Source organism: Capricornis sumatraensis, chromosome 11, assembly GCF_032405125.1.
Source record: "Capricornis sumatraensis isolate serow.1 chromosome 11, serow.2, whole genome shotgun sequence".
NCBI classification, from domain to species: Eukaryota; Metazoa; Chordata; class Mammalia; order Artiodactyla; family Bovidae; genus Capricornis; species Capricornis sumatraensis.
This window is the reverse complement of record NC_091079.1, coordinates 42044503-42066290: the sequence shown is the minus strand read 5'-3', so window position 1 is coordinate 42066290 and position 21788 is coordinate 42044503. Positions and strand designations below refer to the sequence as shown.

Sequence of the window (21788 nt, the reverse complement as noted above, 5' to 3'; positions counted from 1 at the left end):
TAGTTATTGGAGGGAACTTCTCAAATGATTCCTATCCCTGGATCATTTCATAAAGCTCCTCCAGGGATGTGATACCTGCTAGAGGAGGGGGCGCTGCCCATGACACCTCTAATGCATAGAGGAGGGCTCATCAGCTGAGTGCTCGCTTGAACTCTTCCACTTCACAGAGAAGGAAAATAGTTCTAATAAACTGACTACTTCCACAATTAGCTCCCCCCATCATGCCTCCCAGAGTGACTGGCAACTACTTTTGCTTTCTCTCTTGATCAGTCTTGCTGGGTTTGGATGACAAAATGCGAAGTGATAATGAAGTAAAGGTGACGATATATGGAATTAGGACTTCCCTGATGGTCCAGTGGTTAAGACTCCCCACTTCTTATGTAGGGGTTGCAGGTTCAATCCCTGGTTGGGGAATTAAGATCCCACATGCCGTGGGGCACAGTCAAAAAAGAGGGAAAAAAAAGGAAAGGAAAAAAATGGGAGAAGTACATTAATAAAAAAGAAAATATACAGAATTTCATCAAGTTCATGAAACTGATGCTAGTTAGTGTTCGTTGCTCAGTCATGTCTGACTCTTTGCCACCCCACAAAATGTAGCCTGCCAGACTCCTCTGTCCATGGGATGCTCCAGGCAAGATTACTGGAGTGGGTAGCCATTCCCTTCTCCAGGGGATCTTCCCGGGATTGAACCTGCGTCTTCTGCATTGGCAGGCAGATTCTTTACCGTCTGAGCCACCAGGGAAGCCTGAAACTGATGCTGGGGAACCCTAAATCACAAGCGAAACAAACAGGTATTGGCCAAGAAAGACTAGATAGTTGAAGGAGAGAAATTTAAAAAATGATAGTTACTGATGTGATAGGTGCTTCTAAAGAGAACAATTTGAAGAGAACTGATAAAGAGATGCTTATGGGAAAGCTGATGAAATGTGTGTGTATGCTTAAATAATGCTCTTTATTATCCTGCTGTGAGAGTCAAACAAGGAATGAAGGTATTATATTATACAATTATACAATTTGTTGGTAAGATTACGCCCACACTCTCCATCAACATGTGTAACTCTGTTTTATGGATCTGTGCAAGGTGTAGTATAAACTATGTCTTATTAAATACAATAACACAAATCTATTTTCACTATGTTTAGCCTCACTTTTTAAAGATAAAGGTTCAATAAATGTTTTTCAGACCTCAGTTTTTTCAGTGAAGTTTCAACCTTTATTTATGAGAACCATTTTAACTTGATCTTTTCTGGTTTCAATTTTCTTCAAAAACTGCATGCATGTTCAGTTTCTTAGTTGTGTTCGACTCTTTGAGACCCCATGAACTGTGGCCTGCCAGGCCCTCTGTCCATGGGATTCTCCAGGCAAGAATACTGGAGTGGGTTGTCATTTCCTCCCCCAGGGGATCTTCCCGACTTAGGGATTGAACCCGCATCTCTTATGTCTCCTGTACTGGAAGCCACTAGCACCACCTGGGAAGCCAGTGATGCTTTAGAATTCTCTGCTTGACTCCTTGTGGTGTTATTTAACTTGGTGAGATTTTTCTTACTTTCTGGAGAGGAAGTGGTGGTGAGTCCTTCACGTTGCTCCATTTAGGAGGATACACAAGGTCTTGGTGTGCACTTCCTATGATGCTCAACCGTCTGGTTTCTATGTTGTGACTTTTTCTATTGACTTATTCTCACATGGCTTCATTCATTAATGATCCTTACTGAATCCATGATATCCTTTGGAGTTTCAAAATTATGACCTTTCTGTCTCTATCATTCTTTCCAGATTTATTAACTGGATTTCTTTTTGAATAAGAACCCATTGTGTAACTATTTCATATTTTTTTTCAACCGGTCCTTTATTAATAGACATTTGGGATGATTCCAATATTTATTATTATAAGTAATGCTGTAATGAATGAACCATTAAACATTGTTTCATCTTCTTTTAAAGATTTTTTTGATGTGAACCATTTTAAAGCCTTTATTACTTGCATTGATGTTTTGTTCCTTTGGCCATAAAGCATGTGGGATCTTAGTTCCTCAACCAGGGATCGAACCCACAACCCCCACACTGGAAGTGAAGTCTTAACCACTGGACCACCAGGGAAGTTTTTATTTTATATTTTGAAAGCATATCTCCAAGATAATTCTAAGAAGTGGATTTGCTGGGTCAAGAACAGAATAAAGATAAACTTACATACTATTCAATCATTGTACAACCATAATCAACACATGAGGGCTCCTGACTCTTCTCCATGGCTTACCCAACAGAAAACACTGTCAAATATTTGGATTCTTGTCAGTATCATAGGAAAGAATGTCTCAATGTTGTTATTCTTACTGTAAGGGAGGCAAGCCATTTTTGCATGTTTCATATGCCAGCAGAGAGTATTGTCAAACTTTGGGGTTTTTTAGAGTAAAGTACTTAATCAAATTTACCATGTAACCTGCCAATTTGGGAAATGAAATATATTTTTAGATTTAAAAATTTGGTAGCAGGAAAGGAAAAAGATGAGAAAGACTTCCGATTTCCTTTTTTTCCATAATCTACAGGGGGGCTCTTTGGGTAATTATTCCTCAGTGTACCTGGCAACACACGGGAGCCAAATCCTTGTCAAGGTCACTGCTGTGGCCCTGGAGAAGCAGTCACCTTCAGGTGACTTAGGACCAGAAATTGGTGTGTGAAGATCAGCAGGAGAAAGCAAAACAGTGTCTTGAAAATCAGTATGTGGGAAAGCGATTTAAGCAATAACGTGTGCAGGGCACTTAGGCTTAGTGAAACTGGAGTTTCCTCCCCACCCCAACAGTCTAGACTTATTCAAACAGGAGAAAGTTTCAAAGATTCAATTTTATGACATCAGGCTCACCTATATATGGAAGAAAATAACCACCTGATGCAAACTTTAATGTATGTTGGGCTTCCCATGTGGTTCAGTGGTAAAGAATCCACCTGCCAATGCAGGAGACGCAGGAGACGCAGATTCGATCCTTGGGTCAGGAAGATCCCCTGGAGTAGGAAATGGCAACCCACTCCAGTATTCTTGCCTGGGAAGTTCCATGGACAGAGGAGCCTGGTGGGCTCCATGTGGTTGTAGAGTCGGACACGACTGAACACGCATGCATAATCTATTTCAATGGAACAAAAATGCTGTGCTTTCTTTGAGAAGAACTCTTTTCAGAATTTTCTAACTAGGCAGCACATGAGAGATGACAAAGACTAATTTCTTTTTGATATGAACATTAAATTTATTATTAAGGCTTATATCGCTAGTCATAAACTGTATGTTGAAACTGACACATGAGACTACTTACCTAACTCCCTCAGTTTTTCCGTGTGATTCACAAAAACACTAGAAGTCCAAGGTCAGGGAGTTAACTAGCGGTAAAAAGATTTTTCTTTTTGTTTTTAAATATGCCTCAGCCAGAAACCTCCACAGGCTCACAAATGAATGGTTAAATTTATCTCTTGACCTGTGGGCAACCTCACTGGCCATTGAGATAACCACAGGACAGTTTCCATTTGTCAGAATTTGGTTCTTTTCCTTAGCATTTTACCCTGGGTTCAGGGGTTACTGCAGAGGCCTTGGTTCAACTTGAACATAATAATTAGAGCACGGAAGCCAGCCCCTGGCAGGGCTTCTGACAGCGAGCCTTAGGCAGATGGAGAGAAAGAGAGATATTAGATGTGAGGTTTCAAGCAGGCTCTGGCAACCTGAGGGCATAGATGTGTTTCCAGGTAACTGGAAGGAGCAGTAACTACGCAGGTTGCCAAGGACTCAAAGACAGGCTCGTGGCTTCACTTTGCTTCAAAAAACATTTAATATTAAGTACTGGGAGGAGAAGAGCCTGGCAAACTAGAGGTGCTCAATAAATATTTGTTAAATGAATAAATGATTGTGAAACCCTAGAGCAGACTCCACAGGAGATAAAATCTAGCACCGAATTTCTGTTTATCACTTGTATGGTGCATTCATGTTCTTTCTTTACTACTTGCCAGTTGATTTTCTGCATTTTCCCCTTGGAAGCTTCACATGAAAAGGCACTTCGTCCAACACATTTTCTCTCAGATTCTAGCAGACTGTGAAATCTTCTTCTATGGCTCCTTATTTTATTTTTTAATTAATTTTTATTGCAATATAGTTGATTGCACTGGTGTGTTAGTTTGAGGTGTACAGCAAAGTGAATCAGTTATGCACATACACATATCCATTCTTTTTAAGATTCTTTTCCTGTATTGGTCATAAGCAGGGCTTTGGACTGAAGAGCTTTTAGTCAATAACACCTGTCTCTACTTTCTCCTTGACCCTACAGCATATTGCAAATTTAGATTATCATTCTTTAGTACACTGAATTCTGTAATTTTTTAAAAAACATTTTCCAAAGATCACTCCTACTCTCAAAGGAAAAAAGTACTATTTGTTTTATTGCTGTTGTTCAGTCACTAAGTCATGTCTGACTCTCTGCGACCCCATGAACTGAAGCCCACCAGACTCCCCAGTTGTTCACCATCTCCTGGAGTTTGTTCAGATTCATGCCCCCCGACTCAGTGATGCTATCTAACCATCTCATTCTCTGGGACTGGATACTATGATGGCAATCCCCAAGGAGTTCCTGGTGTATTTTTAGCTATGACGCTGCCTTACCATGCTTACCCACAGAATCTGTTTTGGAGGTGACAATAATTATTTGGAATTTGTACAGTAGGTGTATTTGCCAAAGAATCAGGCTTACTACCTTATGAACACACCTCATGCGCGCTGAGGATGCTTTCAGAGGCTCCTTGCAGTCACTCTCTGTTATTGGCTTCAACTGAGTTTCTTGACAGCCTGTATTTACCGTCATTACACCTAATTCCCTGTTTACTAATTTGTAGGTAAATGTCTCCAAGGTGTTCTGCCACCTCCATGTTTGCAAGGATCATTTTCCTCCAGTTGGAATAAATGCAACCATTCTATGCAATGGTTCACTTAAAAACAAAGCAAAACATCCAGAGTCCTCACCTGGAGTTGCTGTTTCTCATCCTATCTTTTGGTTATTATTTTCTCCCTTGGTGAAGATAATTCTGCAGTCAGCTACTATTTCTAGGACTTTTTGCTCTGACCCTGCTGCCCTTCTTGCTCTAACCATGACCCGACAAGGTAAACAAAGCCAATGAAATAATGTAAAAATAACACATTTGACATCTTACTCAGTTTTCCCTGAATGTGCTTCATTTCTTCCCCAGAGAAATGAAGAAATATTTTCCCTGAATGGTTTTTCTGCCTATGATCTGACTCTAGTGGTGTTTCCAAGCTCAGCCCACAGTTTCCCATCAACAGCTCTGCTGGTCACCGTCAGGCACACATAGCAAGTTGCTGCTCACAGAACACGCCCTCGTTCCCTGCCCTGTACTCTGCCGTAAGCAGTTTCTCCTCTTGAAAGTCTTCCCCCTTTATTTCCTTTTGAGTGACTTTGGGATAATAAAGTTCCTCCCCAATCTTCTCATCATACTCTTAGGTAAAATGGGGGTAATACTAGAACTTTTAAAGACCACTGGGGGAGGGGGTTAAGTGAAATTCATGCGTAAACAATGAGGATTTTGTTCTAATTACCAGAAAAATGGGAATCATTTCAGAAATGTGAATTATTTAATGCTTCTCATCTTAGCAAATTCCAAATTGAGATACCAATTCACCTAAAATAATAATCAGTCACACTAAAAATTAAAAAAAATTCCAACCAAAAATTCCTGTTCAACCAAATGCCTAAACTAAAGTATTTCAGTGGTTTCCTTTACACTTGACTAAGTGGTTTACTCTCCTCCTTGACTCTTAGGCAGTTCCTGTAGCTTTTGCTGGGTGTACTGAGGATCAAAAAATGTAAGAGATGTATTTTGAGATATGTAAGAACCTCTTGCGGTCAGAGGTGCAACGAGGCAGATCAGAGCTGGGGGAAAGCAGTTGCTTTCAGTCTGCTTAGATCTGAGCATTTGACATTCACTTACCCCCTCAATAAGGGCAGTGTCTAACAGCTACACATCTGACTCTCCCCACTATCACCCAACGCACCCTCCTCAGTATTTTAGGAATTAACAAGACCAGGTACCTAATGTCCTGAGTGATAAAAAGAGATGCTACAAAAATAGCAAGCATCAGTGAATGACATTTCCCTCCAGGAAACCAGCTGAGAAAGCTCAGTATTTAGCTGGTTACCCATCCAACCTTCTGCAACAGAGACTTTTTTTTTTAACAAATAAATTTTCCACCTTTAGGCCGCTGTAAGTGTCAATGCAGTCAATACCTAATAGAAATCTTTCACAATCGAAGCTCTGACCTTCCCAACGCCCTCCTGTTCTCCTCCCTTTAATGGCTACACTGCAGTCTCTTGGCAACATTAAGCATCACCTGATTACCTTTATTGCTACCAACTCTAAAACACACCACCTCAGCTACCTCAGCCAAAATATATCACCCCTCAGTAACTCAGTATTGTATTTTATTCTGCTTCTCAAAACCTAGTAGCTAGCGTTTTATTCTTTGGCATATATTCATAGCAGCTTTTAAAAAGCAGTTCACTAAAAATAAATGCCTCCACTTTGTGTAATCGTGTCATGTTCAGAGTAATCTCGTTCCAGGTCAGTGATCACTTCCATTCATGACTGCATATTCTTGTTGGAATAGAGTTAAATACAAGTCACACTTTGCATTTTTCTACTAGAATATCAAACCTCAGCATCAGAAAAATAATTATTGCCTTTCTTGGCCATTTAGGATGAGAAAAGTTGACAAGGCATCTCCAGTTGAAATGTTACAAAGATTTACAGAAAAAAATCTCTTCTTTAGTATCAATATTTAGAATTTGCATAATATTTAAATTTTTTTGGAGGAAACACAATAGAAACAGAAGACAAGACATAGGTCTCTTTCTGACTCTGATCTGATATCTTCTCTTATTTCTAGAGTTTGACCTCTTGGATCTTTGCACCCCATTTGGAAAATAAGAATAAGAAGAAAAATTTCACTGTGGGGAGAGGAAGAGGTGTGATGGGGTGGAAGTGCTTTGATGAGATAATGCCATGTAAAATGTTTATGGGGCTTCCCTGGTGGCTCAGCTGTAAAGAATCCACCTGCTAATGCAGGAGACGTGGGTTCAATCACTGGGTCTGGAAGATCTCCTGGAGGAGCGCATGGCAACTGACTTGAGTATTCTTGCCTGGGGAATCCCCATGGACAGAGGAGCCCGGCAGGCTATAGTCCATGGGGTCACAAAGAGTTAAACACGACTGAGAGACTAACAACAGATATATTTTTATGTATTTTGAGCCTTAGATTTAGAGTTGTTCAAGTTGGGCCATTTCATCAAAGGCATAAATCACCTATATTCTGTTGAGAGTAACTATGTTAATAAATAGTAGGTGCCATATGCAGAGCAGACACTAGAGACACCAAGGACACCTCTGCAGAAGCAGCAGAGGGATGTTCTGGGAGTGCGGGTGGGGGGTTTGGGCCTGGTTCTCTTCTGGGTGACAACTTGGTGGACAAAGCCCAGTCTCTGCTTGCATGTCCTGCCCCACAAGAAATCACTTGTTGGTTCTTGAAACAGATTGAAACTATTAAAAATAACCGGGAATGAAGAAAACGAGAGAAATACAGCAGCTGAAAGTTCATCTAAATTGTATGTTTTTGTACTATCTGGATTTCTACAGAAGCAGAACAATGTCATGGGGCTCAGATTTAATTTCCTGAAGGGTTTCCCTTTTCCCTTTCCACATTTAGAAGGAACATGTCTTTTCTCAATTGTGTTGATTATTGTAGAAATAGCTTTTACCCTTTTACATGTTATCACAGAAGTTCTGCACACATTTCTTAGTCATCCTTATGCTGAACTCCTATTGAAGGAGGTTGGGGTAAGGACAATGGCCAGGTCACCTCCAAACTAGCCTGTCAATGGCATCAGTCTTTCGTTTTTGCTTGCTAAGACGCCACATCACATTTGGTGTTCATCCCTGCCGCCCTGAAGTTCAGCGTGGGCTTCAATTTGATTATTCCTCAGGATGCTTGGACAGATTTGGGAGAATTGGATGCTGCCAGATTCCCTCAGCCTGCCTTTCATCAGAACCAATGAAGCAGCACAGACGCAGGCAGTTCTTCTGAGGACAGAAGCTTTCCCTTTGAGACATGACTGTGAATTTAATTTCGTTCGAACAGTAAGAGGGAGCGCATGAAATGTTTTCTGAGTTAATATTAAGTGCCAGGCCTCGAGTTATGTGTGTGTTTTATATGTGTTATGCCATAATGAGTGTTCATTGCAACACTTGAGGTAGTTCCCCGCCTCGGAGGAAAGAAATTGGGCCTCTGAGATTTACCCCAGTTTTCAGAGGCCAGGCCATGGGTTCTGCTGCAGCCTCCCAGCCCCACCTAGTTCTGCTTGGAAAACCACCCCAGGATGTGAGCAAAGTGGCAGGGCAGCAGAAGGACATCCTGACTCTTTCTTTGACCCTAGAGCCTCAAACAAAACCAGGAGTGAAAGACAGCAGCCCAAATTTACCTATGCTTCTCTGATACTAGGATCTAAATGTGTGCAAGTGGATAGAAATGCCTGCGAAATTTGCACTGTGATAGTCATACCTCCTATCTGTGCTCTGAGAAATTAAGCGGGAACCAGCAGCCAGCACTGTGGTGCTGGAGAAGACTCTTGAGAGTCCCTTGGACACTAAGGAGATCAAACCAGTCAAATCTAAAGGAAATCAATCCTGAATATTTTCATTGGAAGGACTGGTGTTGAAGCTGAGGCTCTAATACCTTGGCCACCTGATGCAAGGAGCTGACTCATTGGAAAAGACTCTGATACTGGGAAGGACTGAAGGCAAAAGGAGGAGGCGGCAGAAGATGAGATGGTTGGATGGCATCACTGACTCAATGGTCATGAGTTTGAGCAAATTCTGGGAGATAATGAAGGACAGGGAAGCCTGGTGGGCTGCAGTCCCTGGGGTCACAGAGTCAGACACGACTAAAGTTACTGAGCATGCCCTGTGTGCATAATAACAAAAGCAATGGAAAGCCAGTCAAAGAAACAGTTCCAACATAGAGTCAAAATTGACTTCTTCCAGCAACAGTCTGTACACCCCAACTAGAGAGTGGCCCCTGCTCGCTGTAACTGGAGAGAAGCCTGTGCAGCAATGAGGAGCCAACAGAGCCCACAATAAAAATACAGAGATGTTATGGGGAGGGAGGTGGGAGGGGGTTTCATGTTTGGGAACACATGTAAGAATTAAAGATTTTAAAATTTAATAAAAAAAAAAATAAAAAAAAAAAAAACAAAAAAAAAAAAAACAAAAAAAAAAAAAAAAAAAAATAAAAATAAGGTAAATAAATAAATAAAATTTTAAAAAAGAAGAAATGGAATGTAACCAGTGTCTTTGAAACCCCTTTCTCTCTGCACCTCATTCCCATGGGCAACCGCTTTCCTGAATTTCAAGTTAATCATTCTCTTGTTTTTCTTCATAGCAGGCAACCTCTCTCGATTCGCAATATTTGTTTTATTATGAGAGCCAAATGCACAGATGTTTCCCGAAGCACAATGGATATTTTACAGCTCTCATATAAGATCAGAATTTTAAAGCCATAAAAATAGCCAATTATGCTTGCAGATCAATCCTGCATCTGAACCCCATTTGTCTCCAGCTCACTCTCTCTGGCTGGGACATGACACCGCTGCTTCTAACCATTAAGAACTTGCTTTTTGGCATTTCAGCACCCTTTGATAACACAAATTTATAAGAATAATGAGCTCCTTTGGGGGATTCTTTGTTTCTCGAAACTCATTAGACTATTTGTGTCCTATTCATTTTAATGTACTATTGTTTCAAAACCAGAAAACAACAACAAAACTAGACCTCTTCTCCTTTCAAGCACTCACACTGCTTACGGGAACCAACAAAAACAGTGACACTCAAACGTTGTCAGGTTTAATTTCTATTCCCCCAATGAAGATGAAATCTGATTGGTACCATGGCAACGTGTTGCCTCGAGCCTCAAGTAGGTATTACTTGTGCACAATCTTGCTCACAAATTCTCTTTATAAGTGTTAGGAGAGGTGTGATCTTCTCCTAGAACTCACTAAATTAAAAGGAGCTGAAGAAAAATCCAATTAGTGTTTCCAGAAGTACCTTATGGGGTCTGATAATATCAGATTACTGTCTCACTTTATTCCCCCCCGTGCCCTCAATGTATAGGAGAGCGTTAGATATCCTGACAAGCATCAAGCAAGTGGAGAATTGGGGCACCACTGGGGCATGCAGAATTTATGGAACTCTGGTGCTTTTCTTTGACCGCTGATATTTCAGTTTGTTGAATTTTTCATCCTTCTTTCCTTCCTAGAAGAAGCAGTGATGTAGCATTCCTAATTCCCTGGATTAGTAGTATAGTCTTGGTGGTAAGGCTGGTTTGTTGTCGTTGTTCAGTCCCTAAGTCATGTCCGACTCTTTGCGATCCCATGGACTGCAATATGTCAGGCCTCTCTGTCCTCCACTATCTCCTGGAGTTTGCTCCAATTCATGCCATTGAGTTGATGATGCCATCCAACCATCTTATCCTCTGCTGCCTCCTTCATCTACCCTCAATCTTTTCCAGCATCAGGGCGTTTTCCAATAAGTCAGCTCTTCATATCAGGTGGCCAAAGTACTAGAGTTTCATCTTCAGCAACAGTCCTGCCAATGAATGTTCAGTGTTGGTTTCCTTTAGGATTAACTGGTTTGATCTCCTGGCTGCCCAAGAGAGGCTCAAGAGTCTTCTCCAGCACCACAGTTAGAAAGCATTAACTCTTCAGCATTCAACCTTCTTTGTGGTCCAACTCTCACATAAAACATGGCTACTGGAAAAACCATAGCTTTGACTATACAGACCTTTGTTGACAAAGTGAAGCCCTTACAGGAACCTACACACTGGAAAACCCTACATTTCAACCCTATACTGGAGAACTTCACCCCCAAGTATGTGAAGTGATGATACTGTGTATGTTTTTAAAGTTTTGGAGATTTGGAGGCTCCCTAGTCTCACAGACTCTTGGACTTTTTCTTCAGCTGAGTGGAAGCTGCGGAAATGAATCACAATGGAAGTGCTGACAAACCCTTCTGAGGCAGCTCTCAGCAGGCCTGTCCTCCTGTAATCAGGAGCTCATTGTGTGCCTTGGGACTGAATCTCCATGTGCTTTTATGCTAAGGAGCATTTACAGACCAACTGAACGTTGCTCCTTTTTCCTCCTGCTTGCATCTGGCTCACGGAGATGGGATCTCATCTTTACCGATTGATTGCATACATATGGGCTCCCATGCATGCCTGAGTGGTTCAGTGGAAAAAACGCCTTTCTTAAATCAGTCAACAGGAAAAGATCCCATGTCTTTATTCCTGCTGAGTCATCAAGAAAATATTAGCTGCCATGTCTAAGGAATGCTTTAAAACGCAATCTAACTTTTAAAAATATTTCTAGACTCAAATGTACATTTTGTGGCAGCAAAAGTTTGTCATTGAGAATGTGTTTCATGATGAAAGCAATTTATGGTTTTGGGTGCTTCCCTTAATCCACACCCTCAACCAGAATTGGGAAAGAAAACCCTGAGCATGCCACTCTGTCTGTGGCTTCCTAGAAAAAAAATTGGGAAAATACCAGAGTAAGCCACTTTTGAATTTTTTATGAAGTTGACCTCACTTCAACCCTGCTCAGAGAGCATTTGGGGTAGCTATTTTTTAGTTTTTAGAAATAACAATTACAGTATGTTGATAGTCAAAGTAAATACGTGCGCTGAGTGTGGCATAAAGGTCAGATGAGTGGGCTGCTGTTTCCTTTGTAAACAAACAGCAAAAAAAACCCACAAAAAACCAAAAACAAACCCAAAGAGCGTTGCTCCCCACCCAGTTCTGCAAAGGTTAAGTCACCAGTCTCTGAGAGTTGATGAACAATGGACACTAGAAGGATACAGGATAAAGTCAGGATGAAGCACTCTGTGCTTTGGAAAATCAGGCCCCACAGAAAGGTAGATGTATATCTCAGGAATAATTTTATTTTTTATTTTAGATTTTTTAAATGTAGACAATTTGTTAAAAGTCTTTACTAAATTTGTTACAAAATTGTTTCCACTTTTGGTTTTGGTTTTTTGGCCCCAAGGCTTGTGGCATCTTAGCTCCCTGAACAGAAATTGAACCCACACCCCCTGTATTGGGGAAGGCAATGTTTTAACCACCGAACCACTAGGGAAGTCCCAGGAAGAATTTTAATGAACGCTGATTCTTGCACCTTCCATATATAGAAAAGCACTAAAATCATTAACTTGAGGTATCTGTTCTTTGGGAGCAGCAGCAACCTTTTAGCAGGGTGTATGCTGGATTGTGGGAGAAGGCAATGGCGCCCCACTCCAGTACTCTTGCCTGGAAAATCCCATGGATGGAGGAGTCTGGTAGGCTGCAGTCCATGGGGTCGCTAGGAGTCGGACAAGACTGAGCAACTTCATTTTCACTTTTCACTTTCATGCATTGGAGAAGGAAGTGGCAACCCACTCCAGTGCTCTTGCCTGGAGAATCCCAGGGATGGGGGAGCCTGGTGGGCTGCCGTCTATGGGGTCGCACAGAGTCGGACATGACTGAAGCGACTTAGCAGTGGCAGCAGCAGCAGGCTGGACTGACACTTCCCAGGTGGGGCTAGTGGTAAAGAGCCCACCTGCCAATGCAAGAGCCATGAGAGACGTGGGTCCAACCCCTGGGCCATGAGGAGCCCCTGAAGGAGGGCATGGCAACCCACTCCAATACTCCAGCCTGGAGAATCCCATGGAAAGAGGAGCCTGGCCAGCCACAGTCCACGGGGTCACCAAGAGTCAGACACGACTGGAGAGACTTAGCAAGCATGCATGCTTGCTGGTTTGCACGCATTCCCAGTCCAAAATCATACGCAGACTACTTCCTCCTTTACCCCTTTGGAACAGTTTCCTCAGAGTTGCTGAGAGGCCCTCTCCTTGGTTATCACCGTCAGTAAGGTCCTTGAATAAAACTGAGACTCACATCTCTTAGGCTGTGCATTTTTCCATGAGTTGATGCCTTGCAGGTATGAAGTGCTGAAACATTACTGAAATATTAGGGGAGAGTGGAAGTTGTTGTTATTCAGTCGCTCAGTTGTGTCTGACTCTTTGCGACCCCATGGACTGCAACATGCCAGCCTTCCCTGTCCTTCACTATCTCCCTGAGTGTTCAAACTCATGTCCATTGAGTCGGTAATGGCATCCAACTACCTCAACTTCTGTTGCCCCCTTCTCCTCCTGCCCTCAATCTTTCCCAGCATCAGGGTCTTTTCCAATGAGTTGGCTCTTTGCATCAGGTGGCCAAAGTATTGGAGCTTCAGCTTCAGCATCAGTCCTTCCAATGAATATTCGGGGTTGATTTCCTTTAGGATTGACTGGTTTGACTCTTAAGAGTCTTCTCCAGCACTGCACTTCAAAAGCTGGAGGTTGATAAACCAGGAATCCACAAGAAAGACAAAGGAACAGTGGGTGTTTGGGGACCCCTATTCACTGTGCTGCTGCTGCTGCTAAGTCACGTCAGTCGTGTCCGACTCTGTGCAACCCCATAGATGGTAGCCCACCAGGCTCCCCCGTCCCTGTGATTCTCCAGGCGAGAATATTGGAGTGGGTTGCCATTTCCTTCCCCAATGCATGAAAGTGAAAAGTGAAAATGAAGTCGCTCAGTCGTATCCGTAGACAGCCCTTATTTCTGTTTGCTTCTTTGTTGCACCGACCACTCCACAACTTTCCACCAGGTCTCTGGTCTTGCAGGCCACGTGTGTGCAATTGTTTGATCTGTTACCCCACCCCCACAGCACCCAGTCTGTCACCCACAGCCTGGACACGCATGCACACCCACTCCCACCTCACTGAGGAGGAGAGAGAGAGAGAGAAGAGGAATACTGAGTGGAAAAATACCAAGATTTGTGCTTGATTATTGGAGATAATTAAGTAGAACCTAAAAATAGTCAGGCCCTTATTTCATATTATGTTCAAAATGATTCAAATTCAAAACTGTTCACAGCTGTGCTGGGGGCTGTTACCACACAGAGTTGATTTCAAGCACTTGAATCAGTGATCAGCAAATGCAGCTTCTCCCTGTTCTTCTAACTTGGAATGGTACCATGACTCAGAGGTGATTGAATGTGAAATACAGGGATCAATAATATCATTATCCTCATGGCATCCATCGTTTATTCTGCCAATACTTTTCAACACAGTGGAGCAGTGTGGCCAACAAGCCTTGTCAGGTGTGTGAGCCTCTCCTTACAGAGTTATTGATGATAATAGGTCTTCAAAGGAGCCCCTGGTGGTCCAGGGGTTAAGAATCTGCCTGCCAATGCAGGCTTTGATCCCTGGTCTGGGAAGATCTCACATGCCATGGAGCAACTAAGCCTGCGTGCCAGTTACTGAAGCAGGTGTGCCTAGAGCCCATGCTCCACAAGAAGAGAAGCCACTGCCATGGGGAGGAGCCACTGCCATGGGGAGGAGCCACTGCAATGAGGAGGAGCCACTGCAATGAGGAGAAGCCACTGCAATGAGGAGGAGCCACTGCAACGAGGAGGAGCCACTGCAATGAAGAAAGTCCACTGCAATGAGGAGAAGCCACTGCAATGAGGAGAAGCCACTGCAATGAGGAGAAGCCACTGCAATGAGGAGAAGCCACTGCAATGAAGAAAGTCCACTGCAATGAGGAGGAGCCACTGCAATGAGGAGAAGCCACTGCAATGAGGAGAAGCCACTGCAATGAGGAGGAGCCACTGCAATGAGGAGAAGCCACTGCAATGAGGAGGGGCCACTGCAATGAGGAGGAGCCACTGCAATGGGGAGGAGCCACTGCAATGAAGAAAATCCACTGCAATGAGGAGAAGCCACTGCAATGAGGAGAAGCCACTGCAATGAGGAGGGGCCACTGCAATGAGGAGGAGCCACTGCAATGGGGAGGAGCCACTGCAATGAAGAAAATCCACTGCAATGAGGAGAAGCCACTGCAATGAGGAGAAGCCACTGCAATGGGGAGGATCCACTGCAATGGGGAGGAGCCCTTTCACGGACACCAGAGTAGCCCCCACTTGCCACAACTAGAGAAAAAGCCCACAGAGCAACAAAGACCCAGTGCAGCTAAAAATAAATAAATCAAAATTAAAAAAACTTTAAAACTCAACTCCATATACGTAGCAATTAAGCAGATTGGCAATTTACTACTTAAATGATTAATTTACTGCTAACTGCAAGTACTGAACAATGTAAAAACATAGGCTGAAAAGTAAGATGGACAGAAAAATCGGTGTATTTTTGTAAAGTAAATATGCAGGATATACCCTGCTACTAGAAATATCTTTCAAATAGGAGGAATAAATCTCTTATGTGCTGTAAGTAACACCAGCCATCTCACTGCTTTGAGGAGATGGTTATCTGCCAGCATGGCTGAACAGACAGGTGCAGACAAACCCACTGACCTCTCTCTTCTGGTTTTGTTCATGTTACTATCTTTTTTTTATTGAATGTGACAAAATACTCCACACGTTTGTGACCCAGCTCAAAGGTCGCTCTTTCCATGGAAGCTTCCCTGATTCTTCCAATGTGCCCTGACGTCATAGACAGTGCAGCTTTTCCACTTGCTCTGTATCCTTTTCTATAAGAGGTCATTCTGTGTGACCTTGTCATGCCCACCAACAGAGCACAGCTTGCTGAGCCATAACAATTTTTTGGCTTTTCTCTTTCTTAGGTTGAATTCTCTGAGAGGAGGACTGTGCCACTCAATTTTGGGTCAAGCACACCTAGCATAGGACTTGGTCACCCAGCAGATAATCATTCTTCCTTTGATTCAACAAGTACCCACCGGCAGTTTACAGTGGGCCCCCTGTGTGCACTGGGTCCATGTAGCTGGGAAGGAATGTGTAAAGGGAAGCCAGGTGACAGGTACAGAAACAGGTGGACTTAGCAGTGGGAAAATACAGCAGCTCTAATTTAATTAATTGCTGCTCTTTTCTCACTGAAATAGGAAGTGAGACCAGCAGTCTGGAGTGATGGAGGCAGACAATTGGAAGTGTGAGAGCACAGAAGAAGGTAGGAAGCAATCTGTTTTGGAGCAGGAAGGTGAGTTTCAAAGAGAAATCGTGCCTGATGACGGACAGCGCTGAGGGACCACTGAGCTCTGGTTGGACATCTCAGGAAAGATGCGTCACTTGCCTGATTCGGCTACGTGGGTGTGTTTAACGCAACGCCATCGCCAAGGTCTAAAGTGCGTGCATTGGTCTCATATGACAGTCTTTCCAGTTTTCACTCACAAATAGCTTTAACTAGCTTGATGAGCGAATCTCTTAGGTGGAGTCAGGCAAAAGGAGCCCAGCTGAATGGGGGCCTGGCAGGTGGGAGTCCCCAGACCCTCGACACCAGCTTCCTGCTAGGCTTGGCCAAGAGGGGACCCTGGCAGGGGCTTGGAAGGTGGGGGGCCAGGTAAGAAGACATTTTTCTGGCTTCCAGCTCAGATCTGCCTACTCTCACCCTTGGACCTGTCTGGTCTCCAGCCCTTGGCATGCCGGGGGGGCACAGCCCCACCGTGGCAGGGGGAGCAGCTGCTGGGACAGGCCCTCAAAAGTAAGAATATTCCTATGAGCCTTGCTCCATCCTTGCCTGGTGTCCTTCCCTGGGCATCTCTGCAGCAGGTAGGCTGGCCCGTCTGGTTACCCAGCACTCGCCAGGCTGGGCCGCTCCGCAAAGACTGCTCCTCTTTCTCATTCGTCTCACCCCAGTGCTGAGAGCTGCTTCCTTTAATTAAGAATCTCTGACTCGTTTGAACATCCTCTTTTTGCCCTCTCAGCTTCCTATGTAGATTCCCTGATTTAAATCCCTGCTTTTTGACATGCCTAATGAGAAATGGAGTATTTCCTGAGTTATCAATAAACAAGGATGTCACAGCCATCAGCAATTGCAGCCCTTCTTTGTGAACTGGTGAGCCTTAAGGGAGCTCAGGAAAGAGAAGAATACCTGTGATCTGACAGCCATCAGACCATAGCCACTCCCTCCAGTGAGCCCCTAGAGAGCTCAGATTGAGAAAGCACAAGATACTGGCCCCAGAGAGCTGAGCTGCATATGAAAGGAATGATTTCAGTGAGCCTAGACTCCTGCATCTTCCCTTACATAGAAAAGCACTAAGTTCTTTCACTTGGGGTATCTGGCTTTCTTTAATTCACAATAATCTTTTGATGTTCAGATTACCTGCCCTTTGTTGCAAAACTCCTATATAACCTGGCTCCTCTCCTCACCTCCCTGGAGCAGTTCTCTCACGGTCACTTTCGATGCTGCCTCCTGGGCTTGAAGTCCTAAAAATTCCCACCAATTAAACATAACTTTCAACCTCTAGGTTGTGACTAATTTTTAAGTTGACACTAATGTTTTTTGTCTCCCTGGTTGGGGATGATATTCTAATGGACACAAAAAAGCAAAACACACACCAGTTAAGGATCAGAGAGACAACAGCAAACCCCTGAGTGGTGTGGGGCATTAAAGTATGTGCACAAGCTCTTGGCAGATGTTGTGTAGGAAGGGCCAGCGGGCTGGTGCCCACACCAAGATAAAGGAGAGCTGGGCGGCAGGTGCAGTCTTCCTGGCCCACAACATCCTCAGACACCAGGAGAGGGGTCCTGTTGCTACAAACTTGGAAATGAACTGTCCTGTCTGATCTGCTCCACTCTTCCCAAAGTTATAAGCATAGATTTCATAGAAACAAATTTAACACTCGCATTTCCTAGGTCCTAATTGAACTAAATGGCTACAAGAACAAGGACCTTAAGATAAACAGCTTCAGAAACCCAGACTTAACTCTTGTTCAGCTCAACTTGAGGAGACAACTGTGCCTGTGGACTGGAGCTCACCTGTTTGGCATGAACACTGCATTAAGGGCATTGGGAAGAACAGTCTGCAGAGGGGATGGGGAACAGCCTGCCCAGCACTAGGGAGGACAGCTTTTGCTACATCAATCTTGGGGTGATGAGCAGCCTTTCGGTGGGATGGTGGACCCTCAGGTTGCAAGGTGAGTGGAGACAGAATTGGTCAGAGACCCATGTGTCAGGTGGTGGTGGGCTGGATGCCCACGACTTGCCTTCCACATAGCGTCTGTGACACAGTGAGAGCTGTTCCCTAATGAACAACTGGCTCAAGTAGGAGCTGCGTGGCCTCCTCTCTGGGGAAGGGGAACCAAATGCACTCTGAGATTCCCCTAGTTGCATATCATCCCACCTAGAAGGTAGAACAGCTCATTCTGGAAAATACCCAGATAAATTAGGCATTTCTAAATATGTTTTGTTGCATTGTTTACAACATCACATTACAAACTCTTAATAAAAAGTAAAGTTTTAGGACAAATTTTACAGCAGTTCACACACCATCATGCACTCAATAGACATTTTAAAAATGTGTTAATGAATGAATAAGAATAACAATGGAAAAGTAGACAGATCTGAAGGAAGGGCACAGTCCCCCCTTGCAGCTGGTACTGTCACCGGAGCTTCCCCTCCCCAGAGGAAATCCACGGGTGGAGCCGGGCACAGAGATGGGGACCCAGCACAAAGGACTTGGGCCTGGGGGCGGATGGGTTCCTTGTCTAACCTGACCTTGGGGAGCCAGCCTGCTGTTCTACCTACTTTACATTGCAGGCAGATTCTTTACCATCTGAGCTACCTGGGAAGCACTGTAAAGTGGAGCAACTGGAAATCCAGGGATTCGGGTCTAGAAAGTCCTCATCAGGATGTGACAAAGGAGGCAGTTGTCACACCCAAGTCGTCTCTGATCCTGGTTGGCTGGGGACAGTGTCTGTTTAAGGGAAACCTCTTAGCTTCTGGGCTTCCCAGGTGGTGCTAGAGGTTAAGAACCTGCTTGCTGATGCAGAAGACATAAGAGACGTGGTTTGTTCCCTGGCTCAGGAAGATCCTTCAGAGAAGAAAATGGCAAGCCACTCCAGTATTCTTGCCTAGAAAATTCCAGGGTTGCAAAAGACTCTGACACAACTTCTTGACTAAACAACAATTTACTCTGTTTTTTTTTTTTTTTAAGCACAACTTTCTGCCCACTTCCCTGCTTAGAAAATAGCTACCATATGAGTGGCTGAGCAGCTCAGTGGTCTTATCTCTCATCTGTGCTCAACAACTTGGTTGATCCTAGTGATCTTTGGATCCAGTTGTCTCTTGACCCTCTTTGGGGAGACACAGAACATGTTTACCCTATGTTTCTCTGATTTTCATAGCAAGGCTTGCCTTGGCCAAGGATGAGGTCCCAATCCCAAAGTCTGTAGCAGACCTGATGCAATAGTGAGCTTAGCAGCTAAGCTGGGAACAGCATTAGGGAAGAGCCAAAACTCCAAGAAACAGGTGGTTTGATTCCTATATTAAGGATGAACAATCTTATGAAGCCAACAAATTACCTTTTCTCTGTTGTTTTTTTTTTTTCTGTAAAACTTTACATCAAACTCTCAGATGGAAAAGATGAACTCATACTTATAACCCACCTTCCCTTCCCTCCTCCATCTCCATCATCTTTAGGGTAAAAAGTTTTCTGTGATTTTTCAAATCTTTCAGGAAACTAGTAGAGATGCCTAGTAATCTTGGGCCACCGGACTGTGGCTTACAAGCCCCCCTCCACTTGTACATGGGGTTTTCTCCTTTAGAGAGTTTTCAGGTGTTTAACTATACCAAGAGGGGGTTGTGAGTTGTTCTGGAGAAGAGCAACCTGACAGAGGCTCAGCTTCATATCACCTCTGCATTTGTATCCTCATGTACAGACCCCCTCTTGATGCCTGTGCTTGACCCTGTAAGGATCAACACTATGGCCATGCTGTCAAGGAGTTTGTAGGCCATCTCTTTTAGTTTGTGCCTTTTACATTTGAGAAATGGGGACCCAGGGAGGTTAAGTGACTTGCACCAGATATCACAGCAAGGAAGTGAGACAAGCAAAGCCAGAGCCTCCCTCTGCAGCTCATGATCTTTCATCTCTAGACATGCTTCTCCACAGACAATTCATATGTCTCACATTCTCCAAGCTTATCTCTTCTGCTTCTGTGCTAACACCCATCTTCTCTTTCTTCCAATTGGCTTTCTGGCCTGTGAGGCTCACACCCCATGGTTCTCTTGAACTCTTTTCTCAGACTTCGTGCACTGCAGCTATTCTTGTGTAGAGCCAGGGTTGGGCCAAGAACTCATAAGTCCACGGGTCACTGGCTACCAGCACCCTCTCCACTTGTCTTTTCCTGTCATATGTCTCCCACCCCTCCCTGCAGTTACTAGGTTAGTCTGCTCCTTGCAATAATGAGTTATAAGGACACTGTAGGGATTCCCCTGATCATGTCTCAGCTTAGAGGATGGCCTAGTACACAGGGAAAGTCACAGCCAGGCTCTGCTGAGGTTGAAACAAGATGCACACATTATAGAACGTTATCTGTTTAATATCTATCAATTACAGGATGGACACATTATCAGGAAACTATTTAGAACACGGCTACGTATGCATCATCCTCCATATATATTCACCTGTCTACCCACTGGCCTGTCTAATCTTCTTGCTTCTGAAAAGATTGGAGCAGCAGGCCCTAAGGAAATGGCAGGGCAGATCTGTTATTAATTGAACCATCTTACTGACAAGATGATCCAACAAGATAGTAAAACACAAAAATATTAATCAGATGGTAATATTTGTTTCATAAAACTTTGTACTACAAACAATACATTGTTCAATACTGACATTTTCCCATGTGACCTTCTTTTTAAAAATATTAAGGTTATCTTTATCATTTCTTTTTAATCTCTCTCTCCCTTTGCCTCTTAATGTCAAAAGGAAATGGTAGAGATTACCCTCATATTCAAATATATATATAAATTTACATATATAATGTACATAATATCTACTATACATAAAACATTCAAGAGAGAGAGGACTATAAGTCTTTCTTCAAATGTTTGGAAATTATCATACAAGCCAGAAAACTTCAGCAGATTCTGTTCTCATACTGACCAAGTGTAAAATCATAAGGATTTTTTTCCTACTCAGAGGGCAGCTTGAGAGCAAAATAAGAATTGTCTTTCCGTAAATTACCCATGATAAGTTAAGGCGAGGGAGAAAATAAGCCTTGTTCACAAATGCAGGTGTCGAGCAGCCGACATTAACCAGGAGCACCGTGACCGGCGTCAACAAAGGCTATTGGAAAGGTCCTTGGGTTGTGACAAAGGAGCCAGACAATCCTTCCCCAGGTGCAGGGAGCAAACTGGAGCCCTTACCTTGCAGGGCCTGCAGGCTGTGCGTCTGCACGATAATGCAGAGCTGCAGCACCAGCTGGGGGGCGCTCTCCAAGAAGGTGGCCAGTAGGTGCAGCATGCTCACGTCCGCGTATTCATACACCATCTTCCAGTAGAACCTCCACCGGTCGTTCTCCCCGCTCTGCCGACTCCGAATACCTAGGTATATCGTGTGGAAATACCTAGAAAGGAAACATGGAGGATAAGAGACCAGAGTGATGACTGATCCTGTCTGCTCTTCCGCAAATCACAGTATCTGTGCAAGCACACACAGGAAACAGCTGCCTTAGTGGCATATCAATTAAAAGTGAAAGGGAAAGTGAAAGTCACTCAGTTGTGTCCGACTCTTTGCAACCCCATGGACTATACAGCCCATGAAATTCTCCAGGCCAGAATACTGGATGGGGTAGCCTTTCTCTGCTTATCACTTAAGGCCCTAGGTTAACTCTTATTCTTAAAGGTTCACTTTGAGGAGTCATTGCAATTTTC

The 21788-nt window shown here is 43.7% G+C and overlaps 1 protein-coding gene across 1 annotated transcript in view; it reads right to left on the bottom strand.

Annotated features, from left to right (window-relative positions):
• XKR4 (XK related 4) overlaps positions 1 to 21788 on the bottom strand; it is a 307492-nt gene that overhangs the window by 92587 nt on the left and 193117 nt on the right. The window contains exon 2 of the mRNA XM_068984101.1: positions 21282 to 21481. Within this exon, the coding sequence (XP_068840202.1) occupies positions 21282 to 21481 (200 nt within the window). The remainder of the gene's footprint in view (positions 1 to 21281; positions 21482 to 21788) is intronic.